Raw genomic sequence first — 27513 nt, forward strand, 5'->3', positions numbered from 1 at the left:
TGATGTATTCAATTATCTCCAAAGTCTTCTTAAGTTGTATTATATACTGTGTATTCCTATCGTAGACTTATAATTTTTTATTATTTCTTATTCGCATAACAACAATTATAACAATGCCATAAATGTCATTCACTTAATATGTATTTGCAAATATATGTATGCATTGAATTTTAATAACCATAAAGATAAATATATCTTTTCTTTAATTACATTTTTCGTTTATAACATTTATATTAAATTAAATTTGATAGATTCAGGTTGTGTCTATCAGTACTTGTTGTTAATCTGACAGGAGAAATTAAGATAAATAGTTTAAAAGTAGGAAATATCACATGGCCGTTCTTTGAACCCTTAGTTATCGATTAGATAAAATTCTTGGACTGTAGTCCGTTAGTGTCACGTAAATGACATGGTTTGATCTTTCAAACGGTTAGTAGACTAATTTAAAAAATTAAGAGTTCATGTCAATATCTGGATGTCTTTATATGGTCCGCTGTAATGATCGGTTCGCTTGTTGTAACTCGAAACTTCGAAGAACAATTAAACATGAAAGAGAAAGAAGGTATAGTTATCAAAAGTACCAGGATTATATAGTATTACATCTCGGACATAGATCAGCTTAGCTGTATTTGGCAACACTTTTAGGAGTTTTGGATCTCAATGCTCTTCAACTTCGTACTTTATTTGGACTTTTTTATACTTTTTTTGGATTCGAGCGTCACTGATGAGTCTTTTGTAGACGAAACGCTCTTAAATATAAAATTTAGTCCTGGTATCTATGATAAATTTATTTACCAGCCCGGTAGTCAGCATTTCTGTGTTGACATGAGTTATTTTTGATTTTTGTTATTGATATGTTTACAGAACTTTAAATGGTTGAAATATAAGACTTTTCTACCTTAGGAATTGATTATCTTAGCTGTATTTGGCACACCTTTAAGGAATCTGATGAGTTTTTTGTAGACGAAACGCTCGTCTGGCTTATCAATCCTGTATTTATAATAAGATTAATTATGTGAGATTTGTTTTACCCCTGGAGTAGTAAAATTATTCAAGTCTTTAAAACTTATTTTAAATTGACAATTTTCACTATAAATGGATTTATAACACAAAGGTTTCTACGATAATTTGTATAAAACAAGGCCTCACAAAATAAGACATTTAATACATATTAGCTTTTCCATAAACTAAATTGGGCAGCAATATATCTTGTTTGAGTTAAGCTATGTCTAAAACAATTATGACAATATCTCAACATAAAGCGTTGCTAGTAGTTCTGCAGCACAATACCCTTGAAGTTCCCGTTCATTAAGATGGTCTTCCGATACACATGTATGAAGTCTGCCTCATACAAAAAATGATGACTATATGAGATCAGAAAGTTACGATAAGAATGACAAAATATTTTGAAAATCTTTTAATTCTGACAGAAACAATTTGAATGAAGAATAGTTCTGTGACCTTGGGCAACCCAAATGTTCTTAAAAACAGCATTTCTAAAAGCATTTAATAATAATAATAATAATAATAATAATAATAATAATAATAATAATAATAATAATAATAATAATAATAATAATAATGATATTTAAGTCATTATAATAATGATAATTGTACACGTTATATTCCTTATAATACAGATTAGTAAAAGAGTTATTATCGTAAAAAAGGAGAGAAAGAACAAAGCATTCTAACTTAAAAAATGTTTCGGTACATGGAAACTCTCTTGAGTGAAAATGAAATGGGTTGTCTTTATAATTGAACTTCGATGATCAAAAGAGACTCAAATTGGCAGGTCAAATTTATATCAAATTCCAATAGACTGAGGACCAAAAAATGTCTAAAGATGGACTTAAGAAATTTCCTTATTCTAAGACACCTTTGTTAAATTGGCTGAAGATCTATGTCTTGGATCGACATCTACATGTACTGGAATATAATTCAAGCCTATACTATTCCAAATCTTTTTTCTTTTTTCCAATGTATGCATTTCAATGTTTAAAAAGACTTACTTGGTGGAGTGTTTTTGATTACAGGGATGCTATTCAAACAAGTTCCAATTGGAAAAGTTGAAAATCTCAATTTTAAAGACTAACGTACGCCATCCACTTGGTTGACCGTTTTGGAATATTTTTTAGTTGTCGATTGTAAATCACCGATTTAGACTTATCCAACATTACAATTTAGTTGACAATATGATATGCTGTTGACCTGGATAAAAATTAAGCATCTTCAAATTTTTCATTAATTTATGATCATGGGAAAATGATTATAAGAAACATAGATCATTTGACTAATTATGTTTCTGTCTCCGCACTATTTAAAATTTTTGTTCGATAGTTTATATATATTAAGAAAAATTTCTTACCAACAGGAGCTATGGTTTTTCACAGTTTAACAGAATCAGAAATTTTCATTTTTCTAATAAAAAGTCTATTAAACATTTTCACTTAGCTCTCGCTTGTTACAAACTAACCTCTATTGCATTGTAAAGTCAGATAAAGCACGTATATAGATATAAACTGTATTATAATGTTTGTATGTGCTTTATGTTACAGTGATCCGCACATAAAAAAAACTTATTTGGGATAATTAAATTAAGTTAAAAGATAAAAGGTTTGCATTGACCCAATATTTGTTATTAATTTCCCTAAAGTTTCCTTTTTTTTTTAATTGATTATTTTTAATCCTGGTATCTATGCTATTATAATTCAGGACAGGAATAATACAAGGAAATGTAGCTACTGTAAAAAAACTGGACACGAGACAAGTAGATATTGAAAATTGTTGTGTCCATTGAAACCTAAATAAAATTTTACTTTAATATAAACACATTAAAGTACAGTTATCATGTTTTATTTTTAAATTAATACTAATTACTGATTCAAAACATAAACATGTATGAACACACATATTTTGAGTGACATACAGATTTTAAGTTCTACTTCAAAAGCGGGAAAAAAAGTTTTGAGTGATTTTATTTGAAAAGTAGATCCATGGTTGCTTTGGAAACCAAATGGTTGCTAAATGAAACTCAAATTCACTAATCAATAAATTTTGTTCACTTAAGTTACATTTTGATAATATGAAAGGCTAGAAACAAAAAAAAACACAACAATATGTCAACTTGCAAGGAGATAAACCTTAGAAATATTGCAAAATGCTACTTTTTAAAAAAAAATCGCATTTCACAAAAATGACCATAATTCTATTAATTTTCATAATTTGACCAAAAAACACTTTCTAGGTGTTTTGTATCTATGTATACTTCATGAAAATGCAAAAAAAACTCATTTTGGTTCTGATACCTCCATAAGCCTGAAAATCTCATGGCTGGTCACATATCATAAAGAAAAGGATCAATTCAAAATTATAGAATATATCACCTTGTAATAAGTTTTATTTTCAATGAGAAATATATATTGTTTAGCTTAAACTATTGTCAGCGTGGAGCTTCATTGATAAGCGTTGATTTTTTTTGTTTATAACGGACAATACGGGGATACTTGATTTGGTATGGAATAAAAAAAAATCATTGAGTTCTCTAAATAACTCATTCTGATTTCACTTTATTCTTTTAACTTTTGCCGTATAGGTGGTAATTGTCGTATTCTATTATAGAACTATGTATTCAGTTGTTTCAATGACTCGTAACATCTTGACAACACGATTACAACCGAAGTGTATCCAGATTTGCTTCAGATAGTAAAATGAACAAGGTCAATTTATTGAAAAGGGTATTATTACCTGGAATAGCAGTTTTCTGTAAATATAAACTTCAGGATAACTTAAACATTTAAAATTGTATTGGTTTGGTGAATAACTCACACGTACAACTTTTATAAGCATTAGATAGATGTGAATAATTTACTATCCATAAATGAAAATAACATTATAACTATATTTGTGTGTTCAAATCGCTTTTTTTTTTATTTACCTTCAGCAGCAGGGTCTCTTTTTTATGTTATTATATATATAAACCAGGGTGTATAATAACGGTGAAGAGTTTTATGACTCAAGTGAACCTTTAAAAAAATAACGAATTCAAATAAGGTCAACTTTGCCGGAGGACGTTAAAACAATATATAAATTTCTGAATAAATTCGTAGTTCTAAACGGGTTTTAGAAACGTAAGCATTGACTGTTGAAATGACAATATCCGCTGGTGCTAACAGTCATCCAAAAAAGAATCGTGTATGTGAAAAAAATTAACACATAATAAACTTCATGCGTGCGATGCACTTTCATATAATATTGAATGAAGAATAATGAATGAAGGTTTTAGATAGAAACCTAAAAACTGACATATCAATATTAACAGAAACTTAGATATTTCAAAGGAATTTCATTACATAATTTAAAACATACAACATTAATAACAGTCGCGAGAAAAAAAAAAGATTGTGATAATATGAATCGTCAGTAATAATTATATTATTTGAGAGATTTCTTTTAAATTGTGCACCCGATTTTGAATAAAAGTACCTTTCCGTAGCAACGTTAAAAGAAGATAGCTTTCCTTTTCAATAGACATTTTTGAACATCCATATAACTGTTGATTTCTAATTAACAAGAACATTTATTATCAAATGTGACAGCAAATATATCGTTGCCATTCTTGTTACTCATGTATAGATTTTTGAATGCATAATTTGGTTAATCTAAATGTTTCGGAGTTAAGAGTGACGTCCCTTTTCTCTCAACTAGTACATAGATATAGGAAGATGTGGTGTGAGTGCCACTGAGACAACTCTCCATCCAATTCACAATTAAAAAAAGCAAACCACTATAGGTCAAGGTATCTAAGATCTAAATACTTAGCATAAATAATTACCTGAATGTAAACCAAAAATTCCAGTGTATATTATTATTTGATATTGACCTTTCAAGAGGGTTATTATTTCAATAATGATATATTAGCCGTAGCTGTAAACTAAGTCTAAAAAAAAGGCATCATCTATAACTCTTTTTTTTATATAGTACCCGAGTGGTGTTAATTGGAAAAACTGGTGTTGGAAAGAGTGCAGTTGGAAATACTCTTCTCGAGAAAAACAAGTTTGTTTCAAGCGGGACTGCTGACAGTTGCACAAAAACAACTAAAATAATAACTCGAACTTTGAAGTGTGGTAGGAGAATATCTGTGGCTGATACACCAGGGATATTAAACACAGACGGCAAAAATGTTAGTAATGAAATACGAAAAGCTGTTGATGCTTTGAAACCAGGTCCAAATGCATTTCTGATAGTATTAAAACCTGAGAGAGCAACTGACGAGGAAAAAGGGGCTATTCGTACTTTGAAGCAAATTTTTGAAAAAGAGTCTTATTTTAAACATACGATTTTGATTATGACCAGAAAAGCCGATATCGAAGACGACAAAGACAATCCTATTCCGATACATCAATACATGAGGGAGAATGTTTCAGATGATTTGAAAGAACTTTATGAACAATGTGGAAAAAGAATAGTTGCAGTTGAAAATTTGTCTAGGAATAGCCGTAGAGATAAATATGCCCAAGACATTTTAGATAAAATAAAATTAATGGGAGGATATTATTCACGTGAGTTTTACAAACTGCAAAAAGAAAACAGGAAAAGAGAGGCTGAATTAAAGCAAAAAGAGGAGGAACTTGAAAGGCTAAGGCATAATCAAACATCTGGATTATGTGTTATCATGTGAACATGAACTCAGTTTCTCTATTTGAATTATTTCAGACAACAACGATTTCAATACGAATTGTTTTCTTTTATTATCAATATTTCAATGTATATATGTGTGTTTGTGTGTGTTTAGTGTTATCATGCTAAATAGCACAGATAGTGTTCAATGATAGTTTTTGACAAAATAAATTCTACTCCAATAAAAAAAAAAGAGATGTTGTATGATTTCTAACTATACAATTTTGAACTAAATACCTCAGTAATAGAATGTGATGAACTATAATTATCAAACTAAACAACTACCATAATGTCAGAAAACAACTGCTGAATAACAGATTTACATAACCCAATATTTTCATTCTCATTTATATAGTACTGTTGCATTTTGTTTCATAATTTTTTTAATCCACACGAATCTCATTCAAGACAACAAATGTCAACTAAAAACTTCATAACCCAGTGAAAACAGGACAGTGTACACTATTTACAGATTTAAAGTTCATACACATATGTTTTGTCTAGTTGAATATATAAAAACAGAAGATGTGGTATGATTGCCAATGAGATAACTATCCACAAAAGACCAAAATGACACAAACAATAACAACTATAGGTCACCGTACGGCCTTCAACAATGAGCAAAGCCCATACTCTTTTTATACAAACCTGTGTAAAAGTCTTAATCCATAGATCATTGATTGTTTTATAGATATCAATTGTCATTTTTAAAAACGAATAAAGTAACTTTATATTACACAAAACAACAAATTGAGGTATATAGAGAACAAACGAGTAAACTATGTTCTTTTCGACACGCCTTTAATAACAGAGTAGATGTACCAAGAATGACAGACTCACTAAATAATAAAATCTCTATGACAAAAAGCTAGGTAGTAAAATAATGGGTATGGGAATATGCAAACTGTAAATATCATACAAACAGCAGTTATGTAGCTGTTCTTAATTTTGAGATTGCAAAATTTCCTGCAAGATTTCAATTTTGCAGTATAAAGAAAACGTAAAATAATAAATTATATATATAGAGGACTTTCAAAGTAATAAGGTACCGCTTTTAAAGCTTAACTGGTATTGTTCTAAAAAGTAATATATAAAAAATAACGAGCTACAAGACGAATTCAAATTGAAAAGTCCCTTATCTCATGTTAAAACCAAAAGCCCGAACATATCAATCAAACGGAGAACAAATATCATATTCCTGACTTAAACAGGCAAAAGGAGTTGAATGGTATGATAACCTCGATATGTGACCCTGGATTCAAAATAGTAAAATAATCAAATTCCTTAAATTCAATTTATAAATTATTGTGATAATCTTTTCGGATAGTTTGAGTGAAAACATCACATTTCAGTTCAAATAGAATTTATTTCTAATTGAAACAGAATCTGAAAAAAAATAACCATTTCTACATAGATGCAAACTTTTCTGACAAAATGATGATGAAATTAAAAATAATAATTATGGCGTATATATGCGTTAGTAATTTATATTTTAGTATATTAATGTTTTGCTCTTCGAATTACTACGAGCTACGAGGTCACCGCTCTTCTTTCGTTTTTTTGACTTTTGTAAGAATATTAATTAAGTTTGTATATGTATATAACTCACTAACTAAAAGTAAAACAAATGATAATGTTGTTGGTTAGACATACAAATAATTGACAAATATGTAATATTCATTCTGATAGATATGTTCTGTCTTGTTAGTCTACAAAACCAAAAATCTTATTCTCATCTTTACAATTACTTCTTATAGTTAGTATATGCATATATGTATTTTACCTCTTATTGTGGGAAAAACTATCCAAACTAAAATTACAGTCGCATACACAGTCATAAGTGTAAAACTGTGGTAAAACTAACAGCGTAAACAGTTTTAAACATATTCGTTATGCAAATGATTTTTTTCAAGTTATATTTGTGTCTTTTCCACGTTTTAATTCATTTCAGAGTAAGAACTACTGTCGAAAAACCAAGCATTACAGAAAACTTATTATTTTGGGGAAAACACAGGATACAGTTAGGCAACACAATAAATAGGACAACCATTGAACTGAAAGATAATAGATTTTTACACAATAATTATTTAACAAAAAACAAAGTATCAAAAAAATCTATTTTTCTAAACAGTTACTAAGATATATCAAATTAAAAGCCCTTTCCTCATCAGTGATTACACCTGTGAAGTTTAAGACATTTCTACCTTTGTCATTATGAATATAATTGTAATACAAACTAAGATGCCCCTGATTAGCATCATATTTTCAGGGGTCGGATTTTATTTCGCTTTTGTCTTATTTTTGGTCAAAGAACTACGGAAATAAATCAGTGGTTTAATAAAAATATTTTGAAGTAATTGTACGCAGGCATTATTTTAGTATATACATGTCGATGCCTCTGCTGGTGGACTATTAGTCCCCGAGGGTATCACCAGCCCGGTAGCCAGTACTTCGGTACTGGCATGAAAATACGGATTTTTTTTGTTATTAAAATTTGCTGTTACAACATATTAAAAATTATTATAAATTAAGGAATGTATCTCCCTCATGCAAAGCTCAGATTCCTTTCACGAATTTGGCTATACTTTTTGGACCTTTTGGATTATAGCTCTTCATCTTTTATATAAGCTTTAGATTTGAAATATTTTGGCCACGAGCATCACTGAAGAGACATGTATTGTCGAAATGTGCATCTGGTGCAACAAAATTGGAACCGTTGATTTTATTACTACCACTGGGTCGATGCTCTGCTGGTGGACTATAAGTCCCCGAGGTAATCACCAGCCCAGTAGCCAGTACTTCGGTACTGGCATGAAAATACGGATTTTTTTTGTTATTAAAATTTGCTGTTACAACATATTAAAAAATATTATAAATTAAGGAATGTATCTCCCTCATGCAAAGCTCAGATTCCTTTCACGAATTTGGCTATACTTTTTGGACCTTTTGGATTATAGCTCTTCATCTTTTATATAAGCTTTAGATTTGAAATATTTTGGCCACGAGCATCACTGAAGAGACATGTATTGTCGAAATGTGCATCTGGTGCAACAAAATTTGAACCGTTGATTTTATTACTACCACTGGGTCGATGCCTCTGCTGGTGGACTATTAGTCCCCGAGGTTATCACCAGCCCAGTAGCCAGTACTTCGGTACTGGCATGAAAATACGGATTTTTTTGGTTATTAAAATTTGCTGTTACAACATATTAAAAGTTATTATAAATTAAGGAATGTATCTCCCTCATGCAAAGCTCTGATTCCTTTCACGAATTTGGCTATACTTTTTGGACCTTTTGGATTATAGCTCTTCATCTTTTATATAAGCTTTGGATTTCAAATATTTTGGCCACGAGCATCACTGAATAGACATGTATTGTCGAAATGCGCATCTGGTGCAACAAAATTGGTACCGTTGATTTTATTATGAGAAATAGGGTTACGCGAAGAAAATCATTAGATATTTATGCTTGTATTGGTATGTCAGAGTACAGAGAAATACCCATCAATGAGGGTACCATTCACTCACCTCACTTTGAGACAGTTTCAATGTTATAAAATCAAATACATTATAACTTTGTTTTCAAAAGATAATGTATTGTTTTCTGTGTATACCAAAGGCTCTCAATTCTATAACTCGTGTTTATTACCGTAAAGACGCTTGACATGTTCATGATACACTTAAGTACAATAACTAAAATACCAAACTCAATGATCAATGCACACGGATTGTTCCTCAACCAATGAAATAATTAAAAGCTTAAACACATCAACCGAATGGAAAATAAGTGGTATAATCCTAACTGGTAACGTTATTTCTTTAATTCTTACTCAATTTATTTCTTTTCTAGACATGTTGATTATTTTTATTCAATTAACGTTTGATCTCAGTTTTCCATTGATCAAAATTCGATAATGATTTTTAATTTTCTTGCTTTCCTCTGAAATTCAAATTTTGACGTTATAAAAAAGGCGATCTTGACTGATGACGTCACATAAAAATAAAAATCGTTTTGAAAATCAGTCTAGTATAATAGAAGATTTGTGAGTGTCTGCATTTCGTCTACCACGTGGAGAGGGCTTACATAGGATATGCCTGTTGCCCAATCCAATTCAATTTATTTGAATAAAATATTGTTTAAACTAAACCACCACCAAATATCGTTCACAACGATATCTATTTTTTCTCGACAGTTAAATCATAAAGATTGAAAATGTTCGACAAGCCTCGCGTTTTAAATTTAATATTTAAGTCTGAGTGGATAAATATCGTTATATTTAATGAACGTGTGATTTATTTGATCTCAGTTTGGCATTAGTCAAAATTTAATCATGATATCTTATTTTCTTCCTTTTCTCTGAATTTCTTATTTATAGCGTCACAAAGAAAAGCGACCATGTCTGATGGCGTAACATAGAAAGATCTCTTTTTTTGCAGACCATGCAAAAGGAATTATTGAATTTGTCTGCATAAATCGTTTTGATCACCAAATATTGTGCAATACGATTTGTATCCACTCCCGACCCTCTGAGTAGCTTACAATTTCTAGAATCTAACGTGTTTTCCTGACCTGATATTTAGGTTCATATAACTGTAAAATAAAATGGTGAAAATAAAATGTTTTAGCACTTCTTAATTTGCTACGGCAATTTGAATGTAATCAATCAGAAGTTATTCCATTTTTCATAATTTTTTCCTAATTATTGCTATTATGTAAAAAAACTACAGTTTCACAATTAAATTTTGCATACTTTTAATACAGTTGAGTTTACAAAATTAGAATGATAAATAACTTTTAAAAAATATATACTAGTTAGTAAGTCACAGCTTCAAAGAATTTTAATGTTTTTCTTTTCAAAATTATTTTATACATTTAGGATTATTCCTTTTCTTTGAACAAAAAGTATATTATTATATTTTCTTTGTTATAATGATTGAATAAATATAAATATATATCTAAAAAATTTGAAAAGAAACAAATGATATAGGATGGACATGTTTCTGGGAAATTTGCTTTTTTTTATATTTTCTAATTTTATTACACCATGCTGACTTGATTGGTACTAAAACTTGAAATTTCAATAATACAGAGATTACTTCTTTTGAATACTCAAAAGAACGAAATTGAAACGTCAGAAGGATACATCAATAAGACGCTCGGAGAGCCTCATGTTTTATATTTGGTTAGGTTCACATCTTCAACTAGATATAATATTTTTTAAACTATTTATGTTCGATTTGACTGTTCAAGAATATTCTAAACGACTAGAAAAATCTTTTGTTAAGTTCTTCATTGAGTTCATCGAGGTTGGATATTCTGTATGCACAATTTGCAATAACATAAATGCACTTTTCAGATGATCCTTATAATTGTAATACTCTTCCATAGTATTTTGTAATATGTCATGTATATTATCAGCGAAACGAAACAATATTGTATCTAAAATCAAATAACAGACCGTTCACTTTAATTTTCTGTAGAATATTTTGAGTATTCATATAGTTTTTTACATACATCTATGTATGGATTATGTTAATATCGAGCAAGTCGGAAACTGTTAAAATCTGAAAGCCTTTCCTTGATAGACTGCTTATTCTAAAAAATAGAGAGAATAGTTATATTTGCATACTGTGCTAGTAATATCTTTATCAATTTAAAACACATCTTTGCATAAATGTTATTTTTGATATATGATTTAAAGTAAGATATGTGTGTTTTAATAATGTAACATTTTCCTTTTAATAAGTGTATTAATATTTAACAGTAAATGGGTTAAATTAGAAATTAAATGTTTTAAAGAAACAATTCAGTAATTAACTGCAGCTACTAATCAGTTTAGTTACAACATGTATTTACATATTGATTTTGTGATTATCACTTCATTGCTTTCCCCCTTTTATTTAGCTATTTACTTACTTTATTTTTTTGTTTCAAAATATTAGATTTAATTAAAGAAACATAATTTCATCACAACAAATGTTTCTACAAGAGATGCAAATTACAGAATATCTCCCCTTTTTAATTTTTGTTTTCAAGACCCACTGAACTAGTACACATATTTTGTTTATGGGCAACCTGAATGCCGTCTCCGGGTGTAGTATTGTGTCGCTATGTTGAAGACTTGTGGAGGCCTTGGGCTGTTTTCTGCTCTTTCGTTGGATTGTTGTCTCTTAACTACATTACTCAATTCTATTTATTTGTTAAATTGGTTTGCCTTATTTATGCAATACGTTTTTCCTTTCTAAGTAACAGTAATGATCCATTTGAAGTACAGGCCTTGAAGGCATAAAACTTTGCTCAGTGCTCGGAGCACAAAAATCATGCCCAAAACATGTAAATCCAGCAATTTAATTTGTTGATGTTAGAGTCTAAGTACAAAGTCATGCTCGAAAGTTTTGTGACCGTGAGGTCACGAATTGTATTTATTTTTTATTATGTGTACCGATGATATGATCCTGTTTTTAAATTCTGTAAAATGTACTAGTATAAGAAAAATTTGTTAGCCACACTTTAATTGTACGTTTATTTAATGAGTAGGATGTTGGACTGAAATATAAGTGTATCTTACTATTCAAAAACCTAACTTTCTGAGAATACATGTATTCAATGTTGATCTCGAAAACGTCTTGATAATGACTTCCATATTTTGTAACTTTATATTTTATATAAAACTAGAACTTTTAAGAAGTGGCGATTTTAAGAAATGGCATATTTTGCTCATTCTTCATACAATGATGTTACAATTAAAATGAAATTGACTAACGCAACACTTGTAAGAATCATAATTATGTTTCAACTTTTCCGTGAAAAGACGTATAATTGCTGTTGTTACGTTACGTTTTTTTTTTTTACCAAAGCTATAGAAGAAGAAGAAAAAGAAGAATTATTCATTATAGTGCAACCTGAATAAACAGATAAGTACACGTTTGAAAATACAAATAATCAGCCAGCCAAACAGGCTTATGATGCACTTTATATGGAATCTCCATATGACAAATAAAACCTTATGCATGTGATATAAGCGATATGCATTTCTGACTGGTTAATAGACATACTAAGGGTCTTTTGATTTGAGGTACTAGGTCCCAAAATAAGAAAAGAAAAAAGTTCAAGTTAAGAACTCAAGGTCATAATCTAAATTTAGATTTTAGCTTATTTTCACTTCTTTCAAAAACAGTGTAAAAAAATATCGGCAACAAATTTTGATAAAGTGTACGTAGCACCTGGACACACCTGTGTTTTCTTAATTTCATTTGTTTAAAATGTAGTTTAAAACTTTTAAGACAAGTTACATCAAAATTATTCAAAGTTCTTTAGTCCTAATCAAAACAATGGACGATTGTATCCTTAGAAGCTGTGCTGATTGTTAGTTTTTTTTTCGACTGGACCACATCACTAGACGTGACTTTAAAATTCATAGTCCATTATTTTTAAAGTGTTATTTCATCTTCTTATTTGTACTGTTGTCTTGTTCATTCGTTTTTGATGCATTTTGTTATTTGATTTTGCCATGTGATTATGGACCTATTAGCACAAAGGTGTCAGAATCACCTCAGAAACTTACAAAACCTTTGAATAGACTTATTAAGAAGGGATATAATTACGATACTGTTGTCAAGTCATTAAAGACTGCATATTTTGGCGTTAATATTCAGTCACTGATAAGGTCTTTGCGTCGGAACTAAACACAATTATTCTAAAAACAGTTGTTGGCATGACACGGGTTATGTTCTTCTCATATATGTTATGATGGTATGATACTAAATCCCTAACGGGAAGGATTGTGCCTGATGTTCATATGATGAAATCATAATCTTTCAGTCAGTTTAATTGAAGTCTGGAGCTGGCATGTCAGTTAACTGCTAGTAGTCTGTTGTTATTTATGTATTATTGTCATTTTGTTTATTTTCTTTGGTTACATCTTCTGACATCAGACTCGGACTTCTCTTGAACTGAATTTTTATGTGCGTATTGTTATGCGTTTACTTTTCAACATTGGTTAGAGGTATAGGGGAGGGTTGAGATCTCACAAACATGTTTAACCCCGCCGCATTTTTGCGCCTGTCCCAAGTCAGGAGCCTCTGGCCTTTGTTAGTCTTGTATTATTTCAATTTTAGTTTCTTGTGTACAATTTGGAAATTAGTATGGCGTTCATTATCACTGAACTAGTATATATTTGTTTAGGGGCCAGCTGAAGGACGACTCCGGGTGCGGGAATTTCTCGCTACATTGAAGACCTGTTGGTGACCTTCTGCTGTTGTTTTTTTATTTGGTCGGGTTGTTGTCTCTTTGACACAGTTCCCATTTCCATTCTCAATTTTATTTTTTACAGAGTTTGTCTTTAGTGCCGTGTGGGGGCAGTAGAGTGCCTCCCCGTGCTTCAGGTTTATGCTCTTATTATATACTAGATCATGAAGTGTGTGTCCGAGCGAGAACTGCTCTAGTTCATTTCTTTAGGAATATTTATAAAAAAGTAGCCCCATTCTACTATTTAGTCATCCATCAGTCCTACCCTGATATACACTTATCTTTTTCGGTTAATTTATACTGATAGCGTTTGACATTTTCAGCCGAACAAATTTATCAATTTTACATAACTTAAATTATTGTATGCTGGTTCATATTCTGGACGCCAATCTTTGCTCCTTTATTATGTAATTCACTAACAAAACAATTATGAAGCTTAGAAATGGAAAAATACTAAATACTAAACTTGTTCAAAGGGTATCTACACGTCTCAATCTTCAATATCGGTTATCTAAAAATACTACAATCGCTAACATTTTTAACAATAAAAATCGTGGTTACCCTTCTATCGATAAGTGTCATGCCAAAAATGACTTACATGTTCCCGTCTTTCCACCAACAATACGGTAAGGTTCACGTTTAATGGTCGCACATTTTCTTTACATTTTGAAACTGATATAACTTGAAAAACAAACAGTATTATTTATTTACTCACATGAAACAAACCGGGGTGTGGTATTCAGTACGTAGGAGAAACTGGACGATATTTATCTAAACGCACTCAAAAACATCTGTATCGTTTTAAAAGACCAAATAAATTCAAAAGTATCATTTACCAACACCTTAAGGCGCACAACCATCATTTTAAATATTTAGCAGTTCAACCTTTAGAAAGTAGTAAATAAGCAGCCTGGTGAATCGCATTCAAAGTTTGTACGATCACGGAAAATAACTGAATTAAATTGGATTAAAAAATTACAGACAGTTTACCCTCTCGGTCTAAATGATAATATCATGGGAATTGGTAATATATCTAGAACCAATTCCGTTAACATTTTGGATATAGTTTGTAAAACTGTTCGTAAAACCGTTCTCACGGTCGTAGAACAAATCGCAATCAAAGAAAATTTCGGGCCAATCATACCAATATTTCAGACCTAATTTCTATTTCAAAACACAACGGCAGACATTATCTGTTAACAAAACTCTGTTCGTTACCGGTTAATAAGTTAAATAAAATTTTGGAGGATTGCAACACAGTTTCATATAGCAGTCCTAAGTATGAAATTGTTCAAATTATTATGGCATATTGTTATTCTAAATTATTTCCTAAAATTGATCGCCCTAAAGATCATAAAAAACATTTTATTAAAATTAAATATGTCAATAAAGGCTTTTATTTTGTAAATATTGCTGGTATATTTAACGACCATTCAGTTAAAGAACAAATTCCTGGATATTTTGACAATACTGAGCTACCTCTTATTTGTTGTATTTACAAGAATTCTACCCGGAAGTTTGTGTTTAATTATAGTCAATTGTGTAAAGATGTTAATATCAGTGAAACTACACCTACTTCATGTAATTGCAGTAATTTCGAATATATTTATGGACCCATTTCCAATGTTATAATAGGAGATCTTAACATCGTTCAGGACCGAGAGTTAAAATCATTCCTCAGTTAAGGACCTAAATATCGTCCCCCGTCAATTATTAATTGGAATGAGTGTCGTAATATCATCCACGACTCACTCCATACCTACTGTATGAAATGGATAAAACGGGAAAAAGCTGACAAAAAATCTTTGGACTCTTTTTTTAATTCAGTAATGAAGATAGTTGATATACGTATTCAACATTTTAAAGAACATTTTACTATTAACAATAACCACAATAAACCTATTTCTCGTATCAAACATAAACGAAAAGAACTAGCCAAGGAATTTGTTTTTGTCCCGTCCGATAAAGCTGCTCATAATATTATTATTGTTTGACGTAAATTTTACATTGATGTTCTGATAAAGGAAATCACCAATTCACCAACATTCCAACTGACTCCATTTTCAGAAAACTAAATCTGTAACAACCATAAACTTTTAGCCACCGCTTCACAAGCAGAGCCAAATGCAATGAAAGTCCCAACTATGTATTGGCTTCTGAAGCTACACAAAACCCCTTACAAATATAGATTTATTACTTCTTCAAGCCATTGTTCAACTACTAAATTGTCTATTCCTCTTACCAGCACACTTGGTACAATTAAAAACCTATTAATAAATTGTTCAAATAAGGCCTTCGAAAATAGTGGAATAAATTACTTTTGGAGTGTCAAGAACTCGTTGGAAGTACTTGATAAATTGCATGCTTATATTGGTGATTTTGAATCTGTTCAAAGTTTTGATTTTTCTACCCTGTATACCACATTGCCTCACATTCTCATTAAGAAAAAATTCACACACCTAATTAAATGGGCATTCAAAAAATCAGAATGTGAATATATATGTTCAAACTCTTTTAGGTCATTTTTTAGTAGCGATAAACAAAAAAACTATGTTAATTGGACATGCTTTGATACTATATATGCCCTTGAATTTTTACTAGATAACATTTTTGTTCGCTTTGGGGATTCCGTATATCGTCAGATTATCGGAATTCCAATGGGGACTAACTGTGCACCACTTATTGCGGACCTCTTTTTGTATTGTTATGAGTTACAATTTATGACAAAAATAAGCAAAGACCCATCAAAACAACATCTGATAAACAAATTTAATAATGCTTTTAGATATTTGGATGATATTTTGGCTCTCAATAATGACGACTTCAGTATGTATATTAATGAAATTTATCCTGCTGAACTTACTTTAAATAAAGCTAATACTAACAATGACTACTGCCCTTTCCTCGATCGTGATATCTCTATCACTAACGGAAAGCTGACTACTAAAATTTATGATAAAAGGGATGATTTTCATTTCCTATCGTTAATTATCCGTTTTTAGATGGTGACGTTCCCTTGTCACCATCTTACGGTGTTTATATATCTCAACTTGTACGATTTGCTCGTGTATGTAACAACGTTTTAGATTTTAACGAGAGAAATTTATGTATTACTGAAAAATTATTACACCAGGGTTTTCGATATCACAAACTAGTCAAAACATTTACTAAATTTTATCATCGGTATAAAGACATCATTCGTAAATATAGCTCAACATGCAGACTTCTTATACGTTCAGGTATTTCACATCCAATTTTTTTATGGAAATATTCTTTATAAAGCACAAAGGTGTCAGTATTCACCTCAGAAACTTACAAAACCTTTGACTAGACTTATTAAGAAAGGATATAATTACGATACTGTTGTCAAGTCATTAAAGATTGCATATTTTGGCGTTAATATTGAGTCACTGATAACGTCTTTGCGTCGGAACTAAACACATTTATTCTAATAACAGTTGTTGGCATGACACGGGTTATGTTCTTCTCATATATGTTATGATGGTATGATACTAAACCCCTAACGGGAATGATTGTGCCTGATGTTCATATGATGAAATCATAATCTTTCAGTCAGTTTAATTGAAGTCTGGAGCTGGCATGTCAGTTAACTGCTAGTAGTCTGTTGTTATTTGTGTATTATTGTCATTTTGTTTATTTTCTTTGGTTACATCTTCTGACATCAGACTAGGACTTTTCTTGAACTGAATTTTAATGTGCGTATTGTTATGCGTTTACTTTTCTACTTTGGTTAGTGGTATAGGGGGAGGGTTGAGATTTCACAAACATGTTTAACCCCGTCGCATCTTTGCGCCTGTCCCAAGTCAGGAGCCTCTGGCCTTTGTTAGTCTTGTATTATTTTAATTTTAGTTTCTTGGTACAATTAAAAACCTGATTAAAGTTCAGTATTTTTGTGATTTTACTTTTTAGTATAGAAAATGAATACATAAATTGGGAAGGTATATTGAAATAAATTGTAAAAGTGATGTATTGTCTCTAATGGAGACTATTTGGGAAAAATCAAAGTGCAAAGTTGTAATTCCTTATGACAATGAATTATATAAATAGTATAATAGAAGGAACAAAGGATATAAGGTATACATCAATGACACAAATTAGTATATGCATAACAAAAGCTCACAAAAAGCAAGGTATACAACTTAAGATGTCCTTGTGACAATTCGTTTTATTAAGTATATAAACTGAAATTTCACGTCGATATTTCCAAATTCAATGGTAAATGAAAAACTTTTTGTTATTGGAAATTTGAAAGTCATACTACTCAGGTGATTTTAATTAACATGTTACAACAAATAAGTCTCCCACGTTGTAGAGTTATTCCAACAATTTTCAAAGATACACCACACCTATTATTTTAATTTGTGTCATTTAAAGATTTTTTTTCTGACAATTAGACAGAATGTTAAACAAAGGAGAAGTCATTATATTCTTCTTTTTTTCTTTTTTTTTCTTGAAGAACATTTCTGCTTTTACATAGATTTGATACAAATTATAACTTGTATTAACCGTGAGTTTCAATAGAATAGGATATCAATCATAACTTCAACTAGACTTTTTAATAAACAGGGACTTTCTATAGTATACAGTCCCTGCATGATGTTCTTGTTTATTATCTTTCAATCAACAATGAAAAAGACTGAGAATCAAAAAATAAATTGATTTATATCAAAGGTGACATGAGATGGGTTATTTTTCCTGTTTATACTCCTTTCGGACATAGATCCTCAAGTATTTTTACATTCCCTGCTTTCAAATGGTTGATTGTGAACGATTCTAGTCAAGTTAAAACTAATCAAAATAGAAATATGAAAATTAAGACAATTTCTGAAATACAAAATGTATTGCACGTTGGTTTTGAATTTTCCTAGGAGTTTGGTATTTTTTATGAACTTATTTTTTAAGTTGGATGGCGGGGAAAAAAAACCTTCAAATAAACAAAAACTAAAACGTGACAGTAAGTAAATCCTAAAATGAATATGCAGCTAAATAAAGACGATAGTCGATTGTTTACCAGTAACTGTCGATTGTTTACCAGTAACTGATTATACAATATCATAAATAATGAGTTGCAGATTTTAACAGGATGAACAACACAAGTTATATTCTGAAATCATCACTCTCTTCATCTACCGAAGGATTTTGTAGTTCAACTGTTTTCAATGGAGAACCATTGTGTTTCTTGTGTAGATAAAACTTGTATCTTTTTATATAGTAAACAACCTTTAGTTATTTTTTGTTATTATGATCAAGCACAGCATATGATTATAAAGTTGATATACTTTCCCCCTCAAAAGTATATATATAAAACATTTTCCGTGGTCTTAAGATTAAAACAAAGGCTTATTGTATTTGCAAACATCATAATTGCTAAAATATAATACATTAAACCATGGCTGGCAATTCGTGTTACGAATCACTAATTTTCTTTAAAAAGCAAAATATTCCACAGGACCATATATATAAATGGAATCATGATAAATGCAGACTTCAAAATTTGAAATATGAAGAGTTCCTCGTATGTTATGATCCATTCACTAGCAAAATTGCTATTGCATATAAAATGTTATCTAAGAAAATTTAAAAAAAGAAGATTGATAATGATTGTCAATGAGACAATTCTCCATCAAACTAATGATGTATACAAATATAGGTCAAGGTAAGGCATTTAAAACACGGAGACTAGGCTCACACCGAGCAACAAATTATACAGGGCACACAAACGACCTGTGTAAAATAATTTCAAACATCTATATTAACAAACGAGAAACAAGAAACACATTGAATCACTCCAACAAACGACAACCTTAGAACAACAAGTACAGAAACAACATTTGATTATCCGTAGTTTGAAACAAGATAAAAAAAATATATGTCTGTTTATACTTATTTAAATTTCTGTACAAAGAAGAAAGTGTTTTGTATTTAGTGCAAAATGTTTTCAGTTCTATTGTTACCACATATTTTGAATTGTTTACTAAACAGAAGTAGAATAATCTCACCAAAGATACAAGTCTACAAAAATTGTACGCCAGAAAAAAGATAAATCAGTGACACTAATGTCAACAAAAGTTTATCCAGATTCAGTACATTATACAGAGGAGATTTTGTCAAAGGATTGTTAGAATTATAATTTATTTTTAGAATCAGGCCTTTTTAAGAATTATTTGATTTTATAAAACCCAACTGAAATGTAAATTTCCAAAGATTAAGAAATTCTTAGTACCACATAATACTATAAAGTAATAACTTCTTCGAAAAGAGTTAAAAGAAATGAACGATTAAGCGCGGTTTTCCGAAAATTGTATTTACCTCAATTAAATGATAAATTTAAATGCCACTCACAAACTTTATAGACGATCAATCTAGTAGTTTGGGTATCGGCTTTCCGGCTAATGAAACACATCAATCAGATTACAGTACAATTCTTATGAAAACAAAGAGTGTTTATGTCCCACCTACGATAGTAGAGGGGCATTATGTTTTCTGGTGTGTGCGTCCGTTGGTTCGTCCGTCTGTTCCGCTTCAGGTTAAAGCTTTTGGTTAAGGTAGTTTTTGATGAAGTTTAAGTCCAAACTACACATGTTCCCCATGATACGATCTTTCTAATTGTATTGCCAAATAAGAGTATTAACCCCAATTTCTTACATATAACGTGTAACGGCACTTCAGAATAAGTGATTTATTTTCTCAGTTTACAGAAAAAATCAACCACATTAGACTAATATCATCAAATAATAAACAATAAGATTAACTATATGTCAAACAAAATAATCACAGGATACTTGCAATGCAGATTTGTTTGAAATTTCACTTTCAAGATTCACAGATACGAATGCTTTATGAAAGATTGAATTTAGAATGAAAATTGGGAATGTTTCAAAAATATCACCATATAGCCGAAAGCCACCAGTTGGTTTCAACACAGCAAGAAAATCCCGCACCCATAGGTGCTTGTTGAATATAAAAGTTGGCCGACTGATTTCGGATATAGCCTTGGTATAAACAAATTATGCAAGTTTATATTTCTGAAATTATGTATCTATATCATTTGAAGTTTTCAATTATTAGAAGAGGATGTGAGAACGTACAGATTGAACAATAAAACAACACATCACTCACCACTAGTCATTAAACAAAAAGAACTAATCTTTTCTTTACGTTTTCGTTCTAAAAATTGTTCACGATTTGTAAAGCTGCAAAAAGAGTCAAGTAAGATGCAACTGCAATTTGACGGTCAAAAACACTGTTGTTAACTCAAAATTTTGATATATAACTACTGACTGTCATTTTGTTATTTCGTTTATATGAACCAAGTATGTTTGTTTAGGTCTTTTTCTTCCCTTTTTTAACTTTTTTTCATTTTTTTTCGTTTTGTTTTGTTCATTTGATGTATATCAAGTCAAAAGCTATTACTAGTTAGTCAGAAAGGAAAATAATCGACTGAAAATTTGAAGAAATAAAACAACTAACTCAATATTCACCGTCCTTCACCCTTTAGTAATTCTTTTCAGAAAACTATTTTTTGTCATAAAAATAAGCATCAAATGTGTCTGTTATGATAAGGATTAGGACATACGTTTGAGCCAACTCTTTACATAATCTGAAAAATTATGTGCTTCTCTTCGGGTATTCTAGCCCCATTCAAACTGACCGCCGTGAAACAGCGCAATATTGTTAAAAGCAGTGTTAAAACAGTTAAAACACCAATTGATCAATTGATCAATGATAAAACTCTAAAAGACTCTCTGATTTAATTGTGTTTGGTTTTTTTTTTACTTCTGACAAATAAACGTACCAAAAAAGGGGGAAACAGAACTTTAAATTTCACTGTTATTTACCTTAATGTTATACAAAACAAAATTGAATGTACATAACCTGTCTTATCTCAATCTTATACAGAACGTAATTGTACATGTTTGTTTATTCGCAACTGCACTTTGTTGCACGTTTTTATCATGTTCCAACACATCGTCTGGTGTTTTCAAAATATTATTACATGCAACTTAGCAACGTTGACACGTGATTGTTAAATTATTCAATAAACTGCTGTTGATACTTTAACATTGTCATGATATGAATGAAATGTGCCTAATGAGTCATATACTTGATATATTTCTATTGAATTATTCGTACATATCAAGAAAACTATACATTTGTAAATATAAAATAAATATCAGCTACCTATGAAAAGGGATCAACATTGTTTTGTACAATACAAATAATTTTAAATGAATTTCGTTTGTCCTAGATTTGCATAAAAATTCAACAAACGAATCAGTACATTGCCTAACTTACATATTAATGTCATTAATTTGAAAGTGAAATGGGAAGAACAGGAAACACGGTTATATATCGATAAAGCAACAGGCAATAAAGGCAAATAAAAAAAATCACGTATACGGCACTATAAGAACACAGCTCTTAGGAATGTCTGGCTGAACAGTTGTAGACTATATTTCAAATAGTTGTTTATAAAATGCATTTAAATGAATTCGTTAACTTTATCCGTAAAACAAACTTACAAAACCTTTAAAGTTAAATTACATAAAATGGTATATACTAGTAGTTTCGATTTAATCAATACAGTCTTCGTTTATGACTCTTTCCTGTATCAGTTTTGATGATGTTATTAACTATTATTAACTATGTTGTATGATGTGTACATTTGTTTGTCTGTTTGTCTTTTTCATTTTTAGCCATGGCGTTGTCAGTTTGTTTTAGATTGATGAGTCTGACTGTCCCTTTGGTATCTTTCGTACCTCTTTTATTTATAATCGGAACACAGTATACAAATTTTATAAGGTCCTTAATTCGTGTATTTCTTAAATGTGTGGGGCAAAAAGTATGTTTCACGGAACAAAATGACAGAGCACTATAGTTTCGATAAAACGCATTTACTATCTATGTGCACATGTCTACAACTTGATCATAATTAAAACTCAAAACAAACTTGAACAAACTTTACAAGATGGTCTGAAAAAGTAGCTTTTACAATGCTTATGACCGTTTTCACACTAATAAAGTGTTCTGTGCATTGAGTAATATAGGGTTATTGCATGAATATTGGGGAATACTGTCCCGAGTAGAATTTTATATTGCACGAGCTTGCGAGTGCAATATATGTTCTACGAGGGACAATATTCCCCAATATTCATGCAATAATCCTTTTATTGTATAGCAATATAATATTTGAAAGTAAAAAATGGGTTTAAACAAAGGTTTTGTCGTTGATGACGTCATGAATTTTGAAGATTTATTGCACTAGTGCAATATTAGAATTTATTGCACGCTAACTTTTGGGTACTTTCTGTTAGAAATATTATATTGCTATACAATAATAAGCATTTATTCCGCAATCGTTCTTCTTCAATTATTATGTACTGCATCTTCAATTTATTAGTCAGCTCTTGAACTCCTCGCGATAGATATAAGAAAGCAAACATATTTAAGTTACCATATTGTTGGTCAAAGACAAAATCTTTACTCCAAAAAGTAAAATTACAAAAATATCGAAATCCGAAGAAAACTTTGAAACGGAAAGATTTGACTGATCAATTCATAACAGTTCCAAATCGCTCAACTACCTTTACCATTGGCGTATAACAAAAGTCATTAAAGGTCAATGTACAACAAAATATGAAAGAGATTGCTAACGCTGTTTCATTCTTTAGTAATGAACGATAAACAGATATGGCACGAAGAAACCTTTTTAAAAATATAAGTATAGTCACCATAATTTTAGGAAAGCAAATAATTTCAAACTTCAACAAGTTGTTTAATGTTGATATAGTTTGACATGCACGTGCGTCGAGGGGTGCGAATCGAACACAAGAGCACTATACCAGCCCAGTAGTCAGCACTTCGGTGTTGACATGAATATCAATTATATGGTCATTTTTATAAATTTTCTGTTTACAAAACTTTGAATTATTCGAAAAACTAAGGATTTTCTTACCCCAGGAGTAGATTACCTTAGCCGTATTTGGCACAACTTTTTGGAATTTTGGGTCCTCAATGCTCTTCAACTTTGTATTTGTTTGGCTTTTTAACTATTTTGATCTGAGCGTCACTGATGAGTCTTATGTAGACGAAACGCGCGTCTGGCGTATAAAATTATAATCCTGGTACTTTTGATAACTATTTACAGTATTGGTATCATTTTGTTTACCCTTTGTAAATATATTTAACGTTATTTTTTTTTACTTAATTGAGAACGTACATATTTTGTACTGTATGAACTATCAATTAAAAAAAGGTTATCGTCTTTGACACATTTACTATCAATTATTATAATATCTTATAAGTTTTACTGGGGTATATGTTTGATGTTTTAAAATTGTGTTGAATGGCTGCGGGGTATGCTTACACTATGTTTGTCAAATTAACAGAACTATAGATATCTTTCTTACAAGTTGGAGGTTATCAAGATATGAAATCTGTTTTTTGCCAACCATTTTTTCCGAAACATTCGTTTCATTACTTAACGCCTAACGTTTGATTTTGTCAGTGTTTATATACTTCACTTTTTTAAATTTACCTTCGAGTTCTATATTTTTGTTGATTTCCGTATACACAGAAAGTAACCTTAAGAAAACAGCGACCTTTCAAAATAAGGATACAATTGTAAATCCAACCACGAACTTAGTAACATGTTCAAAATTCATCTCGCAATCATAAAATATTTGATAATTAAACTAAAATTTTCAATATTATACAATGGGTTTTGGAAAGTAATTGAAATTAGATATTGATGTTCCTGAACTTATTATCATCTTTGGTTTTAGCGCCATAATTTTCAACAATAAACAGGAAAATAAGGTGTTCTAGTAATCGTGATCCCGCCTCTGTGTCAGTTTGCAGGAAATTCTATGAATTTGTCTGTAGAGACGAATGAGGATAAAGTTGACGAACATTGTTTGATTATACATATTTTCATACTGGTATTGTTATTAGAGGAACATAAAAGGGGCTTGGGAAACGCATCATTAATCAGGATGATAACCAGCCAAGAAGTCAGCACTTCGGTGTTGACATGAATATCAATCATATGGTAATTTATTTACATGTTGCAAAATTATGACTTATTCGAAATACTATGGATTTTCTTATCGCAGACATAAGTCACTTAAGCCGTATTTGAAACAACTTTTTGGAATTTTTGATCCTCAATGCTCTTCAACTTTGTATTTGTTTTGGCTTTCTATCTATTTTGAGCTGAGCATCATTCATGAGTCTTATTATGACGACAAGCGTCGGGCGTATACGATTATAAGCCTTAACCTTTGATAACAATTGACATCCCTGGGTCGATGTCACTGCTGATGGACATTTCGTACATGAAATCAATTATTTGGTCATTATTGAATCTTATCAAGATGAAACGGGCGTATAAAATTATAGGCCCTGTACCTTTGATAACTTTTCATTGAGAAAGACTTGTGGTGAGATCTAGCTAGGCTAAATCAGTTTCTATCTCAACATTCAAATGATACAATAGTAGTATACCGCTGTTCAAAAGTCATACATCGATTGAGATAAAGCAAATCCTGGTTATGAATGTAGACCAAGAAAAGCACATTAACAATAAGAGGGGAAAACTTAATGAAGTGGTTTGACAAATAAAAAAGTTTAACAAGTTAGATTCAGTGAATGGGAAGTGAATAAAATATAATAAAATCAAACGTTATAATCAACGGCATTTATGAAGAATAACTGTCATATTCCTGACTTGGTACATGAATTTTCAAAAGAGAAATGTGGTTAAACCTTGGGTTAATAGCTAGTTAAACCTCTCACTTTTATGACAGTTTGTTCTAGATTCGTTATCTTGACAACCTTGGGGATCAACATACACATACATGATAGGTTAATATGAGAATACTTAAGATTCATAAGCTACAATGTTGTAAACGTACAAGTCACATCTAATCAAATAAGAACCGTAAACATCAATGTGACCTATTCGTATCTTTTTTTCCTCGCTTTTACATGCATGCATGCATACAAAAAAAGTCTAAAATTGTTATAAATTCGAAGGAAGTTGTTTCTGTAATAATTAACAATAAAACAGAAGTTGTTTCTAAAAACCAGATTGTCGTCATGAAGATGTCATGAAGTAATTTGATTTTCACCTTTCATTTCGTGTATTTAGCATAGCCTTGTTTAAAGACTCCAAAAAAATACTCAAATCACACTAAAACGAAAAATAGATATTTCTTGAAGTTATTGTCTTAAGACCATGTGTTAAAATCAAAAGCTCAAACAAATCAAAATAATGGGAAACAACTGTCACATTCATAACTTGGTACAGGCATTTCCTAATGTTAAACATTGTGTATTTAGCTTGTTTTTACAGCTAGCTAAACCATTACTTGTATGACATTCTATTATATTGGCAAAAAATATGTTAACAGAACAAACAGACAAAACAAGTTAAATGGTAAAGAAGTCAATATTGTTTTATAATCTTAAGCACTATAAAAACGAACATACATGTACATGCCAACAAAGAAAAACAAAACGGCATATGATAAAGCACATATTTTGGTCCTGAATGCTCTTCAACTTCGTACTGTATTTGGCCTTTTGAACTTTTTTTGAATTCGAGCGTCACTAATGAGTCTTTTGTAGACGAAAATAAACTCATCATAGAAACCAGGACTCAATTTATTATTAACGTCAGACGGGCGTTTCGTCTACAAAAGACTCACCAGTGACGCTCGAATCCAAAAAAGTTAAAAACGCGCGTCGGCGTATATATACAAAATTTAGTCCTGGTATGAGTTCATTTATAAAGTCTTAGTCGCAGCTTAAATTTCTTGAATATCGAATGAGTTGGACAATGTGTATCCAATATGCAGGTGAAGTTGGTTTAGTGCCACTTATATGGTTAAATAATAATAATTCAAAATTTACTTTATTGCAAAATCATGTATTTTTTAATTAACATATGATCGAATAAGAAAACAAATCGTATTTGTTTATAATTCTGAACCAAAGGACACTATAGAAACTTTTATAATGTCGTTTACCCTGACGGTAAGCGTTTGAACCAATTAATTTTTTGGGCCTGTGTATTTAAACAAATTCAACGGTAGATTTTTTTTCCAGTAACATTTTGTCGAAAAAATTTAAAAAAAAAACACATTTTTTTTTAAACTTATGAGTATGAAATATAAGTTTTCTTTCACAATATTTACGTTCAATGCTATTCAGTATTTGGAAACTGTTCAATTGTTTAGTTTTAACACGTACCTTCCTTTGCCTTATATTTCAATTTAAACAATATAGGTTTTGGCGACCTCGACTTTTTCTAATTTTAGATTATTCTATATAGTGAAATAACACGGACTATAAAATCAAACTTGGACTTAATTATTCCAATTAATTTATTGAAGACTCACAACTATTATATTAATACTTGATACCCAGTTAGAGCATTACTTTATGAACTAATAAACTATTTACTCATTGATAATTGTTGCACTAAGGGAGGTAAATCACGTTTTAATTTATGTTGTTCAACGAGATCCTTAGAGTAGTCGCCTATTATACGGCAGTAATA

At 30.5% G+C, this 27513-nt stretch overlaps 1 protein-coding gene across 1 annotated transcript; it reads left to right on the forward strand.

Moving 5' to 3' along the window:
- The first annotated feature begins 4411 nt into the window (after positions 1-4411).
- LOC134710856 (GTPase IMAP family member 7-like) lies at positions 4412-5680 on the forward strand. Its single transcript, XM_063571265.1, has 2 exons — positions 4412-4422; positions 4981-5680. The coding sequence occupies exons 1-2, from the start codon at positions 4412-4414 to the stop codon at positions 5678-5680; spliced, it is 711 nt and encodes a 236-aa protein (XP_063427335.1).
- The last annotated feature ends 21833 nt before the right edge of the window (positions 5681-27513 follow it).

Source organism: Mytilus trossulus, chromosome 3, assembly GCF_036588685.1.
Source record: "Mytilus trossulus isolate FHL-02 chromosome 3, PNRI_Mtr1.1.1.hap1, whole genome shotgun sequence".
Taxonomy (NCBI): domain Eukaryota; kingdom Metazoa; phylum Mollusca; class Bivalvia; order Mytilida; family Mytilidae; genus Mytilus; species Mytilus trossulus.